General features: G+C 45.5%; 1 protein-coding gene across 3 annotated transcripts; it reads left to right on the top strand.

The window, feature by feature from the left end:
• Positions 1–2,537: 2,537 nt before the first annotated feature.
• On the top strand, positions 2,538–15,348 carry enc3 (ectodermal-neural cortex 3). Of its 3 annotated transcripts, none has more exons than XM_066695250.1 (3): positions 2,538–2,849; positions 4,728–6,539; positions 12,782–15,348. In XM_066695250.1, the coding sequence occupies exon 2, from the start codon at positions 4,747–4,749 to the stop codon at positions 6,514–6,516; it is 1,770 nt and encodes a 589-aa protein (XP_066551347.1). In that variant the 5' UTR covers positions 2,538–2,849; positions 4,728–4,746; the 3' UTR covers positions 6,517–6,539; positions 12,782–15,348. The 3 variants fall into 3 exon arrangements, with proteins under 3 accessions (XP_066551347.1, XP_066551345.1, XP_066551346.1); XM_066695248.1 differs by having other exon boundaries at positions 12,779–15,348; XM_066695249.1 differs by lacking the exon at positions 12,782–15,348 and adding an exon at positions 11,010–11,410.
• Positions 15,349–23,323: the final 7,975 nt, after the last annotated feature.

Genomic DNA, 23,323 nt, shown 5'->3' with positions numbered 1-23,323 from the left:
CCACTACACCAACATAAGCCCTTAGAGTTGAAGGGGAGCCCCTACTTCCGCAAAAGATTGAGTGTCTTAACACACAGGCAGAAAAAGCAAACTAATATGTGAAAAAATATAGCTAAAAAGCTATAGGAGTGTGAATCTGGATTGCTATAGGAATACAAGTTGTTGCGGTTGGTGAGAAATACACAGGTGAATGCATAACCATACATAGGAAAGATATGAAAGCGAGAGATCAACAATAAGGAAAGGAGTCAGTGAGATTCACGACAAATACACAGTGATGATAGACCCATAGTCTGCAAAACAGAGGGTCAGGTTACAACTGGAGGCTGCCTGAGCTGAACCCTATCCTGTCAACTTGAAAACACCTAATTATTAAAATCAGGGTCCTGACAAACCAATAACACTGGCATATAGGTTAAACCACCCCAGGACTGAATCTGAAGCATAAGGGAGTGCAGTAAATACAATGCATTCACAAATAACACAGTCCACACGGTTTGTTCTTCCATTTTCTTCTTTGCAAAGACAGCAGCCCACGCTGAGGCGCACAGCGAGCAGCACTGGGGAGATGGAAACAAGCGGTATGTAATATCAGGCAGAGCCAGCTGGTGTCTAATTGAACTTCAATCTCCCTTTGAAAATCAATAGTGAGGAGGGAACGAGCCCTGCGGTGGACAGAGAGAGCCGCCCCCCTGCCCAGGGTGGTTCCCTGTGGCGCTGCAGCCTGGCATGGCAATCTGCCCCAGGAATCTTTCATTAGGTGGTGACTGGTGGGAATCTGCTTGTCTTTTTTTTCTTGTTGTTCTTGTTGTTCTGGTATTCATCTTAGCTGGATACTGTATGCACCCGAGGGGCTATTGTCTCCAGTCCAGCACAGGACAGAGAGTGCAGGCTCATTATTTTACCTTCCTGGGTTCTTCTTGGTCTTTTTCCAGAAGATTCCAGAAGATAATGTTTTCTTTCTCATGGCAGGAGGGAGAATAAACCATCCCACATCCCTCCTTCTAGGCCTATGCTTTGTCTTTCTGTTAAAAGCCCACTAACAAGGTGGAGGGCCGGTACAGCACGGGGGCACAGAACCTGGCACAGTGCTTCGGTGCCGCGTGATCAGGATGACGGGCACAGCTGCCGCCCACTGCCCTGTCTCGTATGAGCTGGCTCACACCACCAGCTCCCCAGCCCTGGCATTCTTGCACCATGGCCATTTGCAGTCTGAATTAAAATGCCACGCAGGTCTCAAGTCTGCTCTGATTAATCATGCGCATCTTCAAAACTGTCAGTCATGAAACCCAAAGGTCTTTTGTAAGAATTTAATCTGGAAACAAATGTTTTAACATCTGTGGTATGCGGCAAAGCCGAGTGTTTACTCCACCACAGCTCACAATGTTATCTGATGCATTTCCTGCTTTCACAGCGAAGTGAAATGCTAATGCATGTTCCTAATTTAGACACTGTGATAAACAAGGATCCAGACCCACATGTAATGGAGATAAGCACACAGAGGAGGTTTGGTATTTTCGAGAACTAAGTATTCAGTACTTAAAGTCACTGTAGTTTCATTTTTGTATGATTATTCACCTCTCTGGCTGATTCACACACCACACCCACTCAGAGTATCTGTGCAAATCAGGAAAGTTTGCCAAGCGATTCACTGGATACAACAGAGAGCCAACTCCCAGAGAGTTAGCAGGCAAGTACTCCAGGCTCAAAGGAAACCGACGTTAATAATTGACTCTCACCTTCCGCTCCTCTGGGTTGTGCAAGCCATGCAACCATTCGTCAGCTGAAACAAATCAAGTGTCTTATCCAAACCACCATTTGATTTTAAAATTTTACATCGTGATATGTCCCTTATTAAACTGTTGCAACTTGAAATTGGCCAAAATGAACAAGAAAACAATGTATAATGTACCTGTTTATTAGAGAGAGTAATTTGTTATCTAGACTTGTTGATGTGCAAATTCATACATATTTAAAAAGATTAGAAATCAAACAAAAGCTTATGTAAAAGACAAACTATCACACACCTCACCATGCAGTTGTGTGGCTGCGATTGGGAAAACTACAATATGCCAATCCACGATCAAAGAATATTGACACATAATGCATTAAGACAAAAGCTCATGGTTGCACTACAGATACTATATTTGTATGCTTTCCTCGTTATGATGGTGTTTTATTAATATAGCATTGTTATATCTGACAGTATATTCTTTTTGGTGTGGAGTTAATGGCTCTAAACATGTGTAACCGGTTCTGTGCATCTGAAGGGACGCAAGCCATAGACTGAAACCTATTAAGTCTTTATTCCTGAAATCTTAATTAATCATTTCCTGCAAGCAAATGTCTTAGGCATTCTCTGCTGCCCCGCCTCTTCTCCTCTGCGATTGGTTAGCGGGGCCTGGCGGGGGAGGAGCCAACAAGGCAGTGGTCGCGTCCGGGCAGCGCAGATTTCCATACGTCTGCGCGGCTCCACCAATGGGCGCGGCGGGATTCAGCAGATCTTCGCCAAGAAAAGGGCGGAAATGTGCCTGCACGAACTCGACCAATGGCTGGTCCGGGACTGCTCTTGACTAGTGAGACCGGACTCTGCTGCGCTCACACGGCGGACGCGACTCGGCGGGGGAAGTTAGTTGCGCTCCGGTCTTCGGTGACACATGTGCACTATCAGACGCGCATATCGCAGAAGCAGATGGGTTTGCATGCGTCGGGTTATCTGTGTCCAGCGACAGCACGCACGGCGGAGTCCTCCACCCCTGAGCCTCTCGAAGTGGGAATCTGAGTGCGCAACTGGTGCGGAACTTGGGTCCGGGAGACGCTGTGTGCCGCAGGCTGCCTGAAGTCTCTGGGTAAGGACTTAAACCCTGTTATTTACACGCAATATGTGTCTCCTTATCTCTCTCTTTTGTAACACACCGTCAGCTCCTCGCCGAGACGTGTGTTTTAGTGTGGCCACGTCGTTCGCGTGTTGCGTTGCGTTGTCGTTATTATGTTGGACGTGTGTGTGTGCGTTTTAAGTTTTCATACGACGGATTGGATTTCACGCTTGCCTGTATCCGATTCTTCCGGGGAAGTTAGGCTGATCCGGCTGCTCTCTCTCTCTCTCCCTCTCTCTCTCTCTCTCTCTCTCCCTCTCCCTCTCTCTCCCTCTCTCTCTCTCTCTCTCTCCCTCTCTCTCTCTCTCTCTCTCTCTCTCTCTCCCTCTTTCTCTCCGGCTGACAAAGACTCGAACGTCGCGAGCGGCGGCGCGCGGTTTCCCGGGAGACTGGCCGCGAGCCGCGCGCGTGGGCCGCGGCGGTGTGCAGGGGGTGCATTGTGGGGGGGGTCGCATCTAACAAAGCCGAGTGGGCTTTTATTCCCATTTCTTACAAGGAAGCGCCATCTACCAATCGCTCTAGTTCTTTGCAATGCGCAGAGCAGCTCGCCTGGCTCCCTAAGCAGCCAGTGTCGCCCACATGGCAAGCCTTTTAAATCTGCGATACCAAGAGTTAATGTCGCTGATCAGAGCTTGTGCATGTGATCTGCTCTGCGCCTCCGCATGCATCTGGCTAATTTTTATTTAGATTAAGCTCCCCTCCGCCAGCACCCCTTCCCTTTCCCTTACATCCACACTAAATTCAAATTGGGTGAGTTTTTTTTTTAATATGAAGTAGTATAAGCCACTCTCCTGCAGTGTGTTTCAATATGATTAGCATTTGCAATGAACTAAGGAGAAGACTTTCATTGTATCTAATATTCCTTAACTTTTTTGGATGTATTGAACATCCCACACCCCACCCACCAAGGTGACATTAATGTGTTTCCTTCAAAGATGTGTATACAATAGACTGGAAAGGTGTAAAAGGTAAAAGGTTTACAGTAAACCGCACTTTTAAGGGTCAGTGATTCGGTGTGCAGAGCCAGGGAGTGCTCTGTTGAGGCAGATCAAAGCTCTGACTCACCAAGATATGGCCATCCAGGAGAGGAAGTGTGGTTCGGGGCAGGCTGGCTGGCTGGCTGGCTGTAATTTGTTTGATTAGCCGTGCTCACATCCGCTAAGCTTTGTAAATGGGGAAAGAATTTGAAAAGCAAACAAACAAAAACGGAAGCATACAAACTTGGGAGTCCAGTCATTGTGAAATGAGAGGATTTTGGAACCACTGAAGCAGGGGGGGAAAAAAAATTGGTGACCATACTTTAAATTCTTGTGTACCTTGTCTCCAGGCATGCACTAAATAATAAAAAATAAAAACCGCTCTATTAAATGAGCCTGTTGGCAAACATGTTTGCTAACTGTTGGCTCCACAAAATCACACCTCGTAAAAGTGACTGGTTAATTCTGCCTATTGATTTTCCTTTTTTTTTTTTTTTTTTCCTCTCTCCTCGGATCTGTTTCCTGTTCTTATTGTAGTGTCAATCCCTTGCAGTGCTCCTTGTTTTAGTCCAAAGTTCATTGATGGCTTAAGATAATTAGCTTTATTCTTCCCTGAGTTTACATGCCTGCTGTGCCTGCCAAATGTGTAATCCAAGGTCAGATAAGCGGCAGTTCAAATTGGTTTAGATTCCAAACGCATAGTTGGTTTTCCAGTGTGTGGATATTGTTGGTGGTAAATTGCATGCTGGTCAAGTTGATCTTTACTTTTCTGTGATACAGGATACACGAGCACTCAATGTAGCAATAGCCTTTTTTTATTATGGTGTTTTGGCATATTTAAGGTCTTAATCAGAGATTTTTGATTTTGTTCTAGGTGGACAGATTTATTGGAGATGTCCTTGAGTAACCACGAGAACCGGAAGTCGAGATCAAGCGCCGGCTCCATGAACATCCAGCTGTTTCACAAGTCGTCGCACGCAGACAGTCTGCTGACGCACCTCAACCTGCTGCGCAAGCGTGGCCAATTCACTGATGTTGTCCTCCGGGCGGGAAACCGTGCCTTCCCCTGCCACCGTGCCGTACTGGCCTCCTGCAGCCGCTACTTCGAGGCCATGTTCAGTGTTGATATGAAGGAGAGTAATCTTCCAGAGATCAACTACCGCGACTCCCTGCACCCCGAGGTCCTGGAGCTGCTGCTGGACTATGCCTACTCTGCCCGGGTCATCATCAACGAGGAGAATGCAGAGTCCCTGCTGGAGGCGGGAGACATGCTGCAGTTCCATGACATCCGCGACGCCTCTGCAGAGTTCCTGGAGAAGAACCTCCATCCCTCCAACTGCCTGGGCATGATGCTGCTCTCGGATGCCCATAAGTGCGAGAGGCTCTACGAACTGTCATGGAGGATGTGCCTCGCCAACTTTGCCACCCTTTTCAAGACGGAGGACTTCCTCAGCCTCCCCAAAGACAATGTCTTGGAGCTCATCTTCAGTGAGGAGTTGGAGGTTGAAGACGAGAGCTTGGTCTATGAAGCGGTTATTGACTGGGTGAAGGCTGACATGGAGCGGCGGCACAATGACCTTCCAGACCTGCTTCGCTGCGTGCGGTTGGCCCTGCTCCCCGAGTCCTACCTCCTGAAGAATGTGGCCTCTGAGGAGCTGGTGATGAGCCACAAGCTGGGCAGGGAGATTGTGGAGGACGCGGTGCGCTGCAAGATGAAGATCCTGCAGAACGATGGCGTGGTCACCGGCTTCTGCGCCCGCCCCCGCAAAGTCAGCCAGGCTCTGCTGCTTCTGGGAGGCCAGACCTTCATGTGTGACAAGGTCTACATGATCGACAACAAGACCAAGGAGATCACGCCCAAGACGGACATCCCCAGCCCACGCAAAGAGTGCAGTGCCTGCGCCATCGGCTGCAAGGTATACGTGACTGGGGGAAGGGGGTCAGAAAACGGCGCCTCTAAGGATGTCTGGGTCTATGACACTCTCCACGATGAGTGGTCCAAAGCTGCGCCAATGCTGGTCGCCCGGTTTGGCCATGGCTCAGCCGAGCTGGATCACATTCTGTATGTTGTGGGCGGCCACACAGCCCTGGCTGGCTCCTTCCCAGCCTCTCCATCAGTCTCCCTCAAACAAGTGGAGCAGTACGACCCACAGACCAACAAATGGACGCTGGTGGCCCCTCTGCGCGAGGGAGTGAGCAATGCCGCGGTGGTGGGGGCCAAGAACAAACTCTTTGTCTTTGGCGGCACCAGCATCAACCGGGAAAAGCTGCCCAAGGTCCAGTGCTTCGAACCTTGCCAGAATAGGTGGACTGTCGCTTCCTCCTGCCCCCAGCCGTGGCGCTACACCGCAGCGGCGGCCGTGGGCAACCACATCATCGTCATCGGAGGTGACACGGAGTTCTCAGCCAGCTCGGCCTACCGCTTCAACAGTGAGACGTACCAGTGGTCCAAGTTTGGCGACGTCATGGCCAAGAGGATCAGCTGTCACGCTGTGGCTTCCGGCAACAGACTCTATGTGGTGGGCGGCTACTTCGGGGCCCAGCGCTGCAAAACCCTGGACTGTTACGACCCCTCAACTGACACGTGGGACAGCATCACGAGTGTGCCGTATTCACTTATACCCACTGCGTTCGTCAGCACCTGGAAGTATCTCCCTGCGTAGAGGGAGGGCGTGCACAGCAAAAGGTAAGCTGCTTGATGTGTGTAAAAACGGTTATGAAGAGTCATAAGGGGTAAACTGAGGTGGGGTGCAGCAGAAATCTCTTTACACCAGCTATAAGTCTCTCTGCAAAAATAACTGGTAAAGTGAAAGACTTGGAATATATAGTCTAGTCAAACTACTTTTCTGTGTGTGTGATTTGAGTATACACATACAATTATGCAAAAAAACTCAACTAAAACAATAGGATTTAACAGGGTAGGGTGTGATTTAAGAGTAGGTACCTTGGCTCTGGTCACTTCTCCATCTAACCTGAAGAGCTTCACGGTCCAATTCAGGCATATTTGGCTTTTTATAATTTCTCTTTCACACTGATAAAGGGCTTTTGTTGCCACCATGTAAGATCTGTCCTGGCAGGGCAGAGGGCCTGACAAGGGTTAAGCTTGGTGTTATTGTAGTTTTCTATAGAGGCTCCTTTTGAGGCTGACGACCGGGTGTTGAATAAACAAGATAAAGCAGTGGCCGAGTTTAAACTGCATGAGGAATGCCAGGGCCGTAATTACAAGGCAGAAATGCTACACCATGTTGCGCTGGCCTTTTTATTTGGTGCATTGGCGTAGAAAGGGCTTAGAGGGGAAAATAAATGGGTACTTCACATGTTCAAGCCTGCAGTGCTCACCTCGGTAATTACTGTAGCTCTTGAGATAAGATTTCTGTACGGCTTAACGTCATACCCTTAGGAACAGGTTTTAAGGGCTGGCAGGTGGCAATTTTCAAAGAACGTATCAAGTCCTGTGTCAATTGTAGCATTTTACTTTGATGGTGTGAGGTTGCAAAACGTGGGGGGAAAAAACTGGAATATTAAGCAGGCACTAGTAGTACTGGAAGCAGATTTTTTTTTTTTCTTTAATTGAAGATGTGAGGCTTTACTGAAACAATAGGCCCATATTCGCTTTCTCCAACTTGCTGCTATAATAAGATCCTCAAGGGGTGGTGTTAATGTGTTTTATCGGCGTGTCGCAGGTATTTTATTATCTGTGGGAACACTGAAGGCCTCACACTCTGTCTCTGTCTCTCGCTCGCTCTCTCGGCTGGCTGCATCTTTTATCGGAAAACCATCCCATTTGTCATTGTGTTTTATAAACAGCCAGACATGCTCGTGTAAACAAGGGTGTCACGAGCGCTGCAGACCACTCCTCTTGCAGCTTCAGAACGAGATTCCCAGACAGTGATGCAGTTGCAGAATGTCTTTTAAACATTTTTAGATTAATTAAATAAAAAAGAGCAATCGCAGAAGTGCAACTACATCTCGTACCTAGTGTTGTTGTGCAACGCTTTGTGCAGACCCAGCTCCTAGGAGTCTCTCCACCCCCATTTGTCGGAAGCACTTGAAGTGACACTTCCACACAGCCTACCTGATTGCTGTTTGCTCTTGCACAACAATCCGCAGCTGTTTCTGTTAAGGTGCTGGTTGTCGAGACTGGATTTACTACTGGCTTTTTTTTTACTTCAGGACCTGTTTAGAAGTTGGAGTTTGTGAATGATTTTTAAAATGGCTGATTCCATTTGTTTATCTTAGCCAGTGAAAGCCTGAACTGCCAGTTAGTTTGTGCAGAGTACACATGCTTTTGTGTCAAGAGGGTGCAGGGGATATATTTTACGGTTTTGCAGCCAAAGTCCTAAAAATACCCCCTGCTTCCTGAGGCTTTCAACCTTTAACCCGAGTCCGTAAGACCTATGAAAGCCCTGCCGTAAAGCCAGCCTTTGATCGCATTGCTTCCCGTCGTTCACAGTGCTCCAGCTACACAGTGCGCTGCTGTACAAATACTCGGCACTTGTGCTTGGCATTGCACTGTGTTGCAGGCCATATTCTGAGGTATTGGCACAGGGCTGAGAGGTGTCTCGGTTTGCATATTTGGCATATTTAAAACCAAGCAAAAGACTAGGTGTGTGCGCACTGCAGGGGAGAGCTAAGCTGCATCTCCACCCTAGAACGCGTGGCTTGGCTAATAATCCTGAGGAGGCCACGATAGCTTTGGTGCTTGGCTTTATTTGTGACCTGGATACCTTTTCTCCATTTACAGATCATTGAACAATAAGCATGCTATCTGCCCTGCCTTGTCCTGGAATTTTTCTACATAAAAAAAAAAAAAAAATTGAATATTGAAATGTATCCTTGATATGTGTGACATTTCAATAGAAGACATTCTTGTCAAAAGTGTGTTTTTGTAACTTGTTTTCTACAAAATCTTGAGTCTTGACCATTATTGGCACAGCAATCAACATTTTAATCCAGTTTGTTTGTTTTCCACCCACTTCAGTAGCAATTTAATCAACAAACTCCTTTTATATTGTCTTCGTGCCCTCGGCTCCCATTCACAGCACAACACCCCTCGCCACACAATACTCCTCACCTGCGCTGACTGGAGCTCTGTTTATGCCTCTATTCATAACGCATTCAAAAGCTCGTGGGTCAATTATATAACCCAGTAGTCTTGGCAGGGTCGATGGCTCTATAGTTAACTTGCCAACACCATGTTTAACAAGTTTCTCTCCCTTCCCCACCTCACGGCACAGTCATTATATATGTATTGTCACTGAAATTCATCCAGGAAACCAATAAATCTTATTTAGTATTTCTCTATTTTATAAGCTGTTATCTAAGCTAAGCTTTGAAAGCTATAGATGATGGGTAATTGAAGCCAGTCCCACTTCAGTTGGATGCAAGCAGGAGTCCGGTATGTAAAAGGACTTGGTGTCATGGGATTGGGCGTTTCTAAAATAAGAACTTCATCTGGAGCAAATACATTGTCTGGATGAAATTAGGAGTCACAGATTCTGTACACTGGAATGCTTCAACATCTGTAATAAATAAGAAGGGAGAAAAGGATTGTGGTTAATTGTTTTACTGTGTTGGGGGAGATTGGGCATGTGCAAGCATTTAGATACAGAATTAACAAAAAAAAGTATAATAAAACATTTCATGGTGGTACTGTTGAAGTGGAAGATGAGCCACCCACGGCACTGCAAGGAGGCGGGTGGCTGGGCAAAGGAGAGCAGCTCGGTGTCGGTCTCTTTGTTTTGGACTGCTTGCTTACCACTTTCATTTGCTGCTAACTGAAGTGTAGTCAAGCAGGGCCGAAGTAGGCCTACAGTTGTGCCTTGAAACCGTGAGAGGGGGTGACGTGGGCTGAGAGCTGGCTGTACAGCAGGCTGGGGCTGTAAGGGGAGATGCTCAGAAGTCTTAACAAGGCTGCTATTTACCGCCGGCTGACTGAGGAGTAGATATTTGGTTTCAGAGAGAGAGAGCTACAGATGCCCGTTAATGATCGGAACCTGAGCCATATGAGGCATCCCTGCTTCACGCTGATCAGTCACAACTGTGGGGGTCAGAGGTCACAGGCCATGCGTCAGTTTGCCGTTTCAAGCAGCTGTTAATGGCTCCCAGCAGAGAAGGGCCTCAGGCACAGGGGGCGGAAAGAGATGACGAGAATCCACAAATTCAATCCTAATGTTTTATTAATTTCCATTTTAAAAGGTCGCATAAAGCAACTGGCATTAGCAATTTAAATGGCTTGTGTGTTAGGAAACCCCCACCCCTGACCCTAACCGCAAGTCCCTAAAGTGATTAATCAGACTCATTATAGCGTGTAACACTCCTTCATTTGCATAAAGTTAATAGAGTTTTTCTTCCCCCGCTTCTTTCCCATTCTGTCTTTACTAGGTGCTTAAAATGACTGACTAACTATAAGAGATGTTGATTTGATTACCGGTAACAAATGACCGTGCTGTCAGTGTTATTGACTACTTTCTTCTGGTCCAGTAAAGCCCACTTTTGAGTGCATTTACTATTTATGAAAAATATATATTGGGTATTCAAAAGAAAGATATATTTAAATTTAAAGTAAAATAAGTAGATAATAAATGGATAAATCGATGGCTGAAGATTAATGGGAACATAAATTATGCACATTTGTAGACGTGTCAACCCAGCGCAGGGGTGAGAGACTGGGGGATGCAAACAGAACCGGTTTTGAAGCGTCAGTCCAGGCAATAAATAAGTGTAATTGTATTCTTTAGCTCTCCCTTCAGCGGTAGAGTATATTTATGTCTGGCTGTTAATAGGCTTTGGGAACGGTGGCACGCACAGAAGGGCCATCAGGGTTCCCTGTAGCCTTGGGGAGCAGAAATAGAGGGGTGGGGACTCCATTGATTGGCTGCTGTGCCATAACCTTTATTAATGAGATTGATTAGTGGTTGAGTCCGCTTTTACCAATACTGTGGTCTTAATGAGTTGCTTGATTACTTCCTATTCATTGACGGTGTTGTTGAGCCCCTGTGCCTTCGCCTAGAGCAGCAGCAGTCCTGCCAAGCTGGTGACAATACACCGTGCATTTATGATTGAGTATTATTTAAGCAGTTGGCAACAGTTCTTGCACAAGGGGGTGCGGCGCATTGACCCTTTCCTGTCCTGTCTTTGTTATGTGAATTGACAGGTTTATCCCAGATAAGAGGTCTTAGGACAAGCAGATAACTTGGGATGGTTTCTGGCTGGAGAACCTGAGATTGGCAGCTTGCTGGTGCTTGCTTTCTTATCGAAAGTGTACTGACAGCTGGGAGTGCCGTTTCCTGATTGTCTGCTCACAGTATTCAGGATTTCTAGAATTTCACGGAGAACTTCAGACCTCTAATCCTCGAGGACAGAATTGGTCGGTCTGTGCTCAAAACCTTTTTAAGGAAGTTAGAATAGTTCTGTGTCACGTTGCCTTCCCCTCCCTGAAGGCTGAGCCGGCTGCAGTATGACCTTTACCCCACTTATATTGTATTTATTTGTCTCTGGCTTTGTGTAGCAAATGTAAATATTTATGCAAATGTATTAAAATCCAAGTTGACTGTGTGTCTGCTGGTGTTTTTTTTTTTTTTTTTTTTTTCCTTCCTGACACAAGTAACTCAAGTAAAAAGGGCGAAACCCACTGATCTAAAGACAAAAGAAGCATGGTGCGCTTTGCCGGGAGTGTGCTAAATTATCCTGGCACCGTGGCTAAAGGAGGATGATGAGCAAGAAGCAGGCTAAATTTAAAGCTGCTTGATTAGTGAGAAGGTGATATCAGGGCTAGTTATTTTTCAATGCAGGTTTATTGCTCACTTAAACCAGGCTGGCCAGGAAGCAGGAGGGATATAAACAGCCGCCTGTAAAAAGCTCTGCTCCAGAACTGCAATTAGGGCGAGAGTTGTGAGAATTTACAGTATGGAAACTTCCACTGAAGAGCAGCCTCTGATTTTAGTGGTCTGACGCACTTACTTTATGGTGTGGAGCTAAAGAAAAAAAATATTAAATCTAGGAGTACAACTTTTATTTCATAGAGCAGAGAGGGGTCTGCTGATAAAGGTCTCTTTAATCTTGCAGTCAGTTTTGTAGTAGAGGATGATAAAAGTGATTTCATACAAATACAAATTACAGGTAGGAAAAATTGGGTTAAAGGCAATTCTCTTAAATTTGTTTTAATTTGTATCTGGCAGAAAGATGACGCAAGCAATCAAAGTCACTTCCAAGGTAAAAAGCCTTTGCCACAGTGATGATGGCTTCTTTAGATTTAATACATAAATTTAAAATCTTTCAAATAACCGTAGGCTAAATGCACGGTCAGGCACTGGAAAAATGCCATGACTTTCTCCGGCATGCACAAGTCTATAGCAAGGCGTTCTGATCTAATCTAAACGGGAAGAGCTCTTCCCAAAACAAAATGGCTGCAAAATGCAAATTGGCACATTGCTCAATGAGGAGATATGTTAATTCTTTAACCTAGCAGCAGGCTGACAGTATGCCACTGTTCAACCAGAGCCGGCACTTTAGAAAAACACTTAACTGTTTGAAGTGAGCCTTGTACGGAAAATATAATGGAGTAGGGGGGCAAATCACAATAAAAGAAAATTGGAAAGGTTCACAATTGCATGTATTATGGACCCACTTGGAAAATAAATGGGGCCGTGCATACATTCACCATGCTGACCCCCAACTACAGTTCTCATTGCGGACAGAAGCCCCTTTTTGAATTCACTTATTTGCTTTTCTGCAGAAAAAAGTAAAGCCTTTTAAATAGAGCAAAAGCTGAGCAGAAAATCATTCTCTCCACTCTCCTGAAACAAGATTTGATTCCGGAGACATTTCACGGAGACGTGTGGGATTTGCGTGCTGCAATTAAGAGGTCTTGGGATTCCTGACTCGTGTATTTCTCACCCTCGTCTGTCTTTTCTTTTCTTCTAGCAGTGCAGTGTTGGAGATGTCTGGAATGCAGGAGTCTGTCTCCTGGCTGCGGAGGAATGTTGCAGGAAGAAAAAAAAGGGGGGGAAATCATCCCAACAGCTGGAATCACAGGCCCTGAAAATCGGAAGCAACTGGACACGGCATTCCAGAAATGGGGAAGGCAGGAAGAGAGGGTGGGCTGAGAGACGCATGTGCTCACTTTGTTCTCGCATGGCCCTGTGTGTGCTGTAACATAAAACACATGTATATTTTTTATTTATTCTTTGTTTTTTGCGACCATCTCCACTGAATGTGCGCTGTCCTGTGCCTAAGACATGCATCGCACCCTACACAGCGGGAGCCCAGATTGACTTTGCGTCTGCAGTGTCATTTTACCACAACACAGCTGGTGTGTCCTAGCCTGGTCAACTGTGACGCCTTTTCGCTACTGTCGAGAAACGCATGGCAGATCCCCGCGCTTGATACTTCACGCCAGCAGTCAAAGCGCACTAATCTACTGGACCCTGGGCTGGCTCCATCTCGTGGAAGCTTATGTGGAATGTGGGGCTGGGTGTTAGAATCCCAGTTATGCCACCATCTGCATGAGAACAGGAGTGCCCAGGTGGCACGCGATGCGCCGAGAGCCTCCTGGGGTGGGTGTGGCATGTGTATCCCACACTTGTGCCCCCATCTCTCACTTTTTTTTTTTTCCCCCCAATGCAGTTTGATGGATGCAGTAAGACACACTGGTTAAAAAGCCCACACTGAAAACTCCTTTTAAAGGGAAATATTCTAAAAGGTACCACATCCAGTAGCTTAACTATACATCCCTATTGGACGATCAATATAGAAGGGTCAGGAAGATTTAATGTAATTGCCGATTGTAAATGTCACAGTATACAGTTTCTGGAGAAGCAATGATATAGCACCACACTAGGGAATTGGCTGGATGAGCCGAGCAGGAGCTAGTGGTTTCGGAGTGGAGAAGTGCTATACAATTTACCTTTCAAAGCATGCAATGCACCTTTCTACCTTTCTTTCTTTCTTTCTTTGTTAAAATGGGAACCCAGTTCAGTAGGAGAGTGATAGAAAGTGAAAAGCGTGTCATTGTTGGTAGATCAATCTCACGCCAAACAATGCTTTCAAAAGGCTGCGTGTCACATGCATGTAAATACTTCTGTCATGACATGACTTGCATTGTTAAGATAAGTTGCATTTTTTTTTTTTAAATCTCCAAACCCTGAATTAAGATGCCTTCTGCACAGCTGAGCTGGCGGGTCCTGTGTTACTCAGGTGTAAATTATGAAGTTTGTAGAAAAACCAGGAACGGGCCAAACTGTTTTGCAAACGGGAGACTTAATCAGAGGTTTTGCTCATAAGCTATCGTACTGATATTTTTATTCTGTGTTTAAAATGCCTGTAGTTTCCCTTGTCTGTGTATGAATGTTTATTTATGGTTTTGTATTTTTTTTTTTTTTTACTTTCATTGCTATGCACACAATGTGAACTTATGAAGAATGAATGAAGATGCTTTTCATTTTTCCATTTCCAAAAGCTTTTTTAAAAGTAATTTTATTTAGGGTTGTTGTTTGTATTCTCAGGGCTGTCTTTTTTCTGACTTTTTATTTTTAACTCCCCAGTTTAATGCAACATTTGGGACAACTTCTTAAACAGCCTAAAGATTATTAAGGCAAGACTTGATGTCTTATTTTTCAACTGCATTCATCTTAACTGTAAAGTTCTTAATTTATGCTGTAATATTGTATGAGAAGGAAAAAAAAAGAGAACTGTGCTGTTGCTTTTTTATGTTTGGTTATAACTTGTTCTTAGTAAAGGCATATTTTTGTATTTCTTTATAAATATATTTTTTATGTTTGTTTTCTTTTGTAAAGTCACTTTCATTTGCACATAATTTAGGATGAAGAGTATCTGGATAACGTGCTACTAGTGCTCTGATTAATGTTTGTTCAATGTTTTAAAAGTGTGATGAGCATTATGCGATTTGTAGTAGTAAACTGTACAGCAGTGTATTTCCTACTGCCTGGACTAGGGGTGCAACAATATACCATAATTTCACAAAACCGTATTTGTTATTAGAAAAAAAAAAAGTGGTTACTCTTGACTGGCCCACTAATGAAGGTTGTATTAAAGAGTTAATAGTAATGCTGTTTTATAAAATGACTAAAATTATCTGTAGATTACAGGCAGGGGTAAAAACTGCCAATGGTAACTGCACATAATGAAGGCCACTATTTGCTATTCTTTTCTTCCAGTAGCTGGAGTGGCACAGTCAGTCTATTAAAAAGTGGGATGAAGACTCCATTTTGTAAATGTATACTTTAAAAAGGTATGGGAATCCTCTTCCTTGTAGCCTTTGATGGAAGTCAGACTCATTGATACTGTATATGGATGCACCCCTGTTTAGGAAATGTAACTTAGCTAACCAAGCTTTATTATTTTTAACTGTTGAGATTGCCTTCACCAAGGCCAGTGGGTAACCCAGTCTTCGGTCTGTTCTTGATGCCGCAGCCTGGTGCTGCTCTGCAGTTGTAATGTGAAGAGAATAAAAACGTTTGTGCGCTGTAAAGTCATGCTGTGGTCCCCTGTGGTCTTTGTCTCAGGGTAAAGTGTGATTGAGCACCTGGTGGGTTACAGTTTGCCGGTGGGTCACCTCTCGTCTACAGCCCGGAGCGATGCGACTCGCACGGAGGAGGATATTTGCCCCAGATGGTGAGGAAGGGCTCATCTTACTCCAAACTCCTCCGTGCCAGTTGCCCGTCTGAGCACAAAGGGGAAAAATATCGAGCGGCGGATTAACAAAATACGTTGGCGATTAACAGTTTTGGAAAGGGCTGGGGGGATAATTGGTGTCGATCGTGCGTCTGGTTTGGCTTCACTTCTAACAATCAATCTGAACCCCAAAACGTTTCTTCTCGTCATAAGTCAAATCGAGGGAATTGCATTTGACACGTTCACAGGAGGGTCCCTTCTCCCCATTGAAACCGTCTTTAAATCTTACCCACATCCGAAACGATTAAAACAAAAAAAAAACGCTAACCAAAACTCGAGCCTTGAAATCCCAGCAGCGGTGGGGCGGCGTCTTCATAGTTTTGACATTAACTCAAGGCTGTTTCATGAGAATTCTCTCTTGCCCACTGACGGTAAGTGTACCACCGCTGGGCAAAACCTCCTCTGAAATGTTGTCTCTTCTCGTTGCATGCGTGTTCAGGACTGTAACCGAGAGAATCTCACTCTGCCTGATGTCAGGAATGCGAGCCTCCGGGCGGGAGCCGAGGTGTGGCGCGGTTCTCTGGCGATTGAAGTGCTCATTTCCTGTTCTGAATGGGACTGGGGAGGAAAAAAGGGGGTCTGGTATCCAACTTCCCACAAGACAGGGGAGTGGGGGGAGGGAGAGACGAGGAGGCCAGTAACTGCAGAGGAACACCTGATGCATAAGAAAGACAACTCGTGAGAAACAGCTGAATCAACAGAGGCCTGCTTTCCAGTCTGCTAACAAGCACTCCACGATTCTCTGAACGTTTTAAGAAGCGCCTATGACTGGTGGACCAGGGGAAAAAAAAAGTTAAATCCAAACAAAAAGCAGATACCCCAAAACTGGACCAGACTGGTTCATCTGCGAAACTGTTTAACCGCTCTTATTACCCACCACCCCCACTCTAGATTTCCTATTCCCCTCCAGCATGTAGAATTCTTTGTCTCATGAAAACCTCAACAATTATCATAGCGTTGTGTTGCCAGTGTTTGAGTCTTGGCTCAGCGCAGGGAGTCTGGTGTTTGGAGCCACTTGGGGTGTGTGTGTGTGGGAGTGGGGGGGGGGCACCGGCTGGCTGTTCTAATTGCGCGGTGCGTCTCGGCGAGGCATGTGGTACGGAGATGCGAGCTCTCAGCCGTGGAGTGATGGATGGCTTAATAACTCCCTACTCGGCGAAACGGAGAGAGATATAGAGAGGCCAGGCCAGACGCCAGATGGGATCAGCGATCGCGCAAACAGCTGGGGCTGCTCCCCGGGGAGAGAGGTACCGAAACAGAAAATCGGTGAGGAAACGTCTCGGGCGTTTTGGAGATTTTAACAGCCGCTACACCACTGTTGACAGTGCCCTCACGTCGGCTCGGAAACGCTCACTTCCGAAGCTGCTGCCATTCTCCTAAAAAAAACAACGACACCTTTAACCCTTTAAGTGGGAAATGAGATCAACACCAACATGGTAGGAAACATATGGGCCTCCGTTTGTTCAGAATTGGTAGTACTGCATTTGTTTTTCTTCCTCCCAATAAATTTCATATTAGAAACACATTTTATGACATGCCTTTTTCCTGCTCACTATCATAGCTTCACGCCAAATACGGAAAGATATTGGCTTATTTTCAATGTAGACCAAGCCTTAAGGAGAATCACAATCATAACGCTTTCGATTCCTTGTTCCAAAGAAGCTCTAATCTGTTTCTTGCTTGGCACGCTAAGAAGGCACATTCATATCTAGACAGGGCTGCTCAAACGTCTGCTGTACACTTAAATGAGGATGTGTTTAAAGTGGTGTAGGTGACTTTTGGGGAAGCATTTTCTTTTGTACATTTAGTTGTTCAATTTCGAGTCCAGTTTTACAAGCCTGTTTAGCGCAGAACTATTTTAAATAAATTTAAAACGTAAAATGGGATAATTTACAGACTCATTTCAGTCCTGTTTAAAAGTTACATAAAAAATGGAAACGCTTGTGACAGATTGTCAAAACCCACAAAAAGGAAAACTGGCAATTGATCGTGCCACCAGCCAGCCCCGGCCTCATCTCCAACAGCGCCCCGAAAGCCCATCGCCTGCTTCCCTGCATGTGTCTGCAGCGGCTCAAGGACGGGCATATAATTTATGGATTTCAAAACGCGCCCAGGGAAAAGATGAAACATCTCCGCCTCAAAAGGATTCCAGGGAACCAGTAAATGGGTCCATTGTTATGTTAACCAAAAAAAGAAAGATTTCAAAAGCATTCTGCCGACTCCACAATTAAAACAGCGTTCATCGCGTACATGAGCAGACATTAGAAGGCTGACTGGAGACTAAAGAGCGAATGGGGGTCTGACAGAAAACAAATAAAGGGAAGAGAAGAAAGGGAGGACAGGGTGGGAGGGGGAGCCAGAATTATGAGAGGCTGGCTTGTTGTGTCCGTCTCCCGAATGGGGGCAACGAGGTGGAATGGACGCAGGCTGCAAGTCCTGTCAGAGACGGCCTCTCCACCCAAATAGTGGCGTGTGTCTGCGGGCCCGGGCGGCACAGCTGTGGCGCTTCTCAAGGCACAAAGACGCCGAATTAGTTCGGAAATTAACTTCAGCTCGTTTCCCCCAGGGCCCTACTTTTCTGTTGTTGTCAAGGCCTGGTGACCTTCCCAGAGAGAGCCGGGGAGCAGCCGCGCCCCCCCCGCTGAACGCGTTGACAGGGAACGGAAGGCATGAAAACCTGGACGTGCCTTGATTAATTGAGTTTTGTTCAACGCAGATCAATATCTTGGCCTCAGTGGCATATAATCCATATGTTTTGTTTTGGTTTCCCTGTTGGGTTTATTCAAAAAATATTGTTGTTTCTGTTTTAAGGAGAATAACAAGAAACTGACCCCTCACCCCAAAGAAAAAGCACAATGAGGTGTAGACCATTGCTGGGGCAGATTATGCAAACATTAAATTATACCCACAATGCACAGCACGGTGGTTTAATTCCAAAGACCAGCTGAGAACTACTCCAAGGACTACTGGGTGAATACGAAGATGGGTCACAGGGGCAGGTGGGGGCTGCGTGTAGAAAGCCACAGGTATAACCAAAGCCCAAATTAACAGCCTCTGCTGGTTTATCTTGGGGGTGGGAAATTCCACAGGCCTGTCTGTGTTGAGTGGGCCCACAATTAAAAGTGACGATCAACAGCGTATAAATGGGCCAGTTCCTGTTAGCAGACGAGAGGAGCAAGGCCCAAAAAGACACGTCCAGAGAAAAGCTCAAGAAGTCTTCTGGCTTTGATTTGTGATGGTCTTGAAGCCTACAAGTGGCTGCAACAGCCTTCAAATTGGGGAGACGCTGAATGAGGAATTAGATAAAAGATATTTGGAACTTGGCATTCAATAAATAAGACGGTTACTATTAACAGGCTCGTTAAGAAGGCTGCAAGAGTTTTCCCTGATCAGACACTTAAAAATGAATGAATGAATGAAAGCGAAATTCTTTAAGCTTGGTTTAACAGAAACTAAAGAGCTCTCTGTGCCTCTCTCCCTTTTCCTTCTTCTTCAGTTGGTTTGCTTCGGCTTGTTCAAACAGCGTCTGTGCCAGGCCCGGGAGATGAGATCTGTCGTAACTATTTTTTAAAAATAGCCATACCTTTAAGACGAGAAAATTATAGGGAACATCGCAAGCATTCCACAGTAAACGCACCTTGAAGTCGGCGCATCTCTGGGGATTGTAATCACTGTTTATATAATACGGGTAATTGCTCTGTAACTAAGAGCTGGTGAGGGGCGGGGGGGGGAAAGAAAAGGGCCTGTATAGGCAGAATACGGCGCTGAGTCCTCTCCCCCCCGCCCGCCTGTTTGTTCTGCAGTGGGCTCAGTCTTCTGCACCCGCTTTGATGTGCAACTGCGGACTAATGAGATTAGGGTTAAGCCGTCACACCTGAAAACACTGTGCTTGTAATACACTGTACTTTGGATAATTGAGGGCTATCCATTGTCTCAAAAACTCATTGCACTTAACCCGTTCCCTTCTGCCTCTTAAAACGTGAGCACGAGAGGGACCCGGTATCTTTTGCAAATATCTCGTCGTCTGGAATAGGCTTTAGGCCCGGAAATCCAGAGGCGGATTTCAATACGAGAGGAATTCCACAACTTGTTCTCTCGTAATGAAGACCACGCCCAGAGACCATGAGGTGCTGCACGTTACAGTATAAACTCAGCCCGAAACAGGACCAGTTACTACAGGTTGGACACTGTGGAAGGAGATTGACCAGGAACCACACAATGATGAACTACGAAAAATGGATTTCTGGACTCTGAAGGGCACACTAAGAAACACCGGTCATGTGACTTTTCCTAAATCGTTGCTGGATGGCACACACACGCACACCCCTACCAGAATAACCCCGAGAGGCCACGAGTTCAGAGGCCATGCAAATTAACCATCTGCTCCTCGTGGCCACACTGCCAGTATGTGACACTCTGCGCCGACAAAGAACGAGAGCAACAGTTGACGTGAGCCCCGCGCCTGAACAATGGGCTCTGACTCGAGCGCCGACAGCCCAGCTTGCCTAACTGTGTTTTGACATCCCTCATGGAGGCGACAGTGACCCGGCAACCACGATCCAACGCACCGAAACGGTTCAGCTGGCGTGCACAGAACCAGCGCTGGCTAGGATACAGTAGATAAGGCTACCAATCAAGCAATTGTTCCTTAGCAGAAGAAAAAAAATAAAAAACCTTGGCATGTTATATAGAAACTACATGCAAGTAATCAGAAATCTTAAGAAAAAACAACAAAGCTCAATACAAAACCACATCAATGGCAGACCAACATGTAGCCAACATATTCTGGTTTGTCTAAAGAGATCTAGTGTCTATAGGGGAAGACAGATATCCCACGAATACTAATTTCGTATTATATTTCTCAGCAGAAATATAATAAGAAATGATGCCGAATGAGGGCTTGAGGATCGCACAGTGAATGTGATTTAAAAGCATATCGAGCCAGTTACACTGCTGGCTGATGTCAATCTGCATTTGTAATGTAATTAGAGTGATCTTGGACTGCGGGTGAAATGGAATCAGAGCACACTCAAAATTCAATCACTCGGCAGTAAATCGACGCGTAATGACTATTTATTTAAGTCCAAGGTCATGGTCAGAAAACCCCAGTTTTGGTTGCAGCGCCGTACGTGGTCCCTTGAAAGCTATCGCGGATGTAAAAGGGTAAGAGGATGGATTGCATTTTGTTATTTTCGTTTGTTTTCCTTTGTTTGAGCAACTTGGATGAAAAGCAAACCGAAACCATTCCCACTCTCAGTGTGTTCAGAGCCCAGCCACAAAAGCTTTGAGGTCACTTCCACAGCTCCCAAACTGTCTCTCGGATTGCTGGGCCGTTTGATTTCCTGCGCAGAAGGACATTCAGCGTTTCCGTGACACCACGTAAGCCTGGCTTTGAATATTTTAGGTTTCTACGCAAAGTGAAAGTAAAATTAAAAAGTATGTTACATTGTAACAGTGTAGGGCATGTGGCATTTGTGCAATTAGCGGCTACTCAGCCAATCAGCTTTCGCAGGACCGTTTCTATATGCTAACGAGACGTCGGCAACTTTATTCTTTAGCTTCACGTTACAAGTTATGGGTTTCAAATATCAAGGGTTGAAGCAGACAAACGCTACAGTCAGGGATGAATCACATCGGCCAGCCCTGAGAACGACACAGAGGACGCCGAAGTGACACCAGTTGAGCGGACACCACCAAACTTAATAAAAGAAATTCCACGGATTCCGCTGGGGCTGGAATCGTGAGGCAATTAAAGATGGAAGTAATGACCGCTGAAATACTTTTTCCTTTTTCTGCTCCTTCTTAGAAGTATAATGAGCCATTGTTTGGGAGGAAATGGATTAATTTTCCCCAGTTCATTCAACTGTATTATTAAAACTGAAAAGAATGCGGCCTTTTTTGTTTTTTGTTTTTCAGACGGTTGGGGGGGGTTGCCTGAGGCTAGGAGAAACAAAGACAATATCCACAGCCAGATTTACTGGGCGAGTCGGTCTTGAGGAATATCAAAGGAAACCGAGGGGTTTTAGAGCAGCATTGATGGGGATATGGCAGATGTACACTGATTTTAATAATTTGCTCCCGGATCTCCCCGATTAAGTCGGCACTGTCAATCTGGACTCCCAAATGCAAACTGACAATTGTATGAATAATTCAGAGCAGGACTAATAGCAAATCTTTCCAAAGCCCAAACGTTTGCATCCCCCCCATCACCCGCTTTTAATAAAGTTGTTTTTATGACAACAGGGAAACAAACACCAAAAATAAAGTTTTCTTAATAGAGAGGGGGGGGGGAGGCAGAGAACCAAAGATGGAAAGCATAATCAAGACAAAAAACCTCGTCTGGAAGCAGTGCTTAGGATGAGAAACAAAGATGCAATTCCACCTGAGCAAATAAGCAAAAATCCTCCTGAGAAAATAGAACCAAATGAGATGTAGATGTTGTTTTCTTTTCTCTCTCTTTTTATTTAATGGAAGCAAAACATGTCAAGCAGTCATGCTCTGATTGGCTGGTTACAGGACTTCCCAGGAGGCTGAGGGGATAATTAAGGCCCAGGGGGAGGTGACTGGAAAATAAATTAGATGTCCAACTGGGCGATAGAGCGAGGGATGGAGAGGAAAGGAGTGGGAGAGAGGGAGAGACAGAGAGAGAGAGGAGAGAGAAAACAGACTGTACAAGAGCTCAGACAGAAGCGGAGGAGGCAGAGATAAGAAAACGTCTTCAAAATCTCATCAGAGCGCTTTCATAGATGTGGATATTCCCGTTTTGTTCATGAATACCTGTTAGCTCATGTAACACACGTCTATATAATATGTACAGACGGGTGACAAATTAAAGGAAAACCCTGAATAAATGAAGGGAGGAACATAATGAATGCAGATGCCTTCAAACAGGTGTACTGCGTGATACAATGAAGCAATTAACATCCTGTGGCATGTATACAAATGCTGAGCAGGCCCAGTTGACCTCGATTGTGGATCAAGATGGCAAGAGGAGAGTGGTGCAAAAACCATAGGTACTGGTCTACAGAGATGTGGAAAAAAGTGATATTGTCAGATGAGTCATCCTTCACCATATTCTGGACAAGAGAACGGTACAGGCCTGAGTGCTGGACTACAGTGAGGGGGTCCGGAGGCTCTGTTATGCTGTGGGGGGCATTTTCCTGGCATGGTTTGGGTCCACTTGACCCCTTAGAGGGAAGGGTCACTGCAAATCATTACAAAGTTATTCTGAGTGATCACCTTTATCCTATGGTGACATTTCTATCCTGATGGGAGTGGATGACAATGCCCCCATCCACAGGGTACGAGGGGTCACAGAATGGTTTGATGAGAAACCATGAAAAATGAAAATGATGTGACTCATATGCTATGGCCATCACAGTCACCAGATCTCAGCCCAGTTGAACACCTATGGGAGATTGTGGACCGACGTGTTAGACAGTGCTCTCCACCACCATCATCAAAACCCCAAATGAGGGAATATCTTTTGGAAGAATGGAGTTCATCCCTCCAGTAGAGTCCAGAGACTCATACAATCTGTGCCAAGAGCATTGAAGCTGTTCTGGTGGCTCGTACCCAACACCTCCCTGAGACACTATATTGTTTTTTCCTTTAATTTGTCACCCGTCTGTACACGTCTATACTGTATGTACTGAGGAAGGCTGCATCCCAGTATGTTACAGTAAAACCACAATGCAGGGTTTGTGTCTATCTGTAAATTCAACTGCCTTTTTTTATTTTTTATTTGGACGTTATCCTTGGAACACAAGCCAAGGA

This window comes from Amia ocellicauda, chromosome 22, assembly GCF_036373705.1.
Source record: "Amia ocellicauda isolate fAmiCal2 chromosome 22, fAmiCal2.hap1, whole genome shotgun sequence".
NCBI lineage: Eukaryota > Metazoa > Chordata > Actinopteri > Amiiformes > Amiidae > Amia > Amia ocellicauda.
Note: the sequence above shows the minus strand (reverse complement) of the source record. Positions and strands in the feature narration are given on the sequence as shown.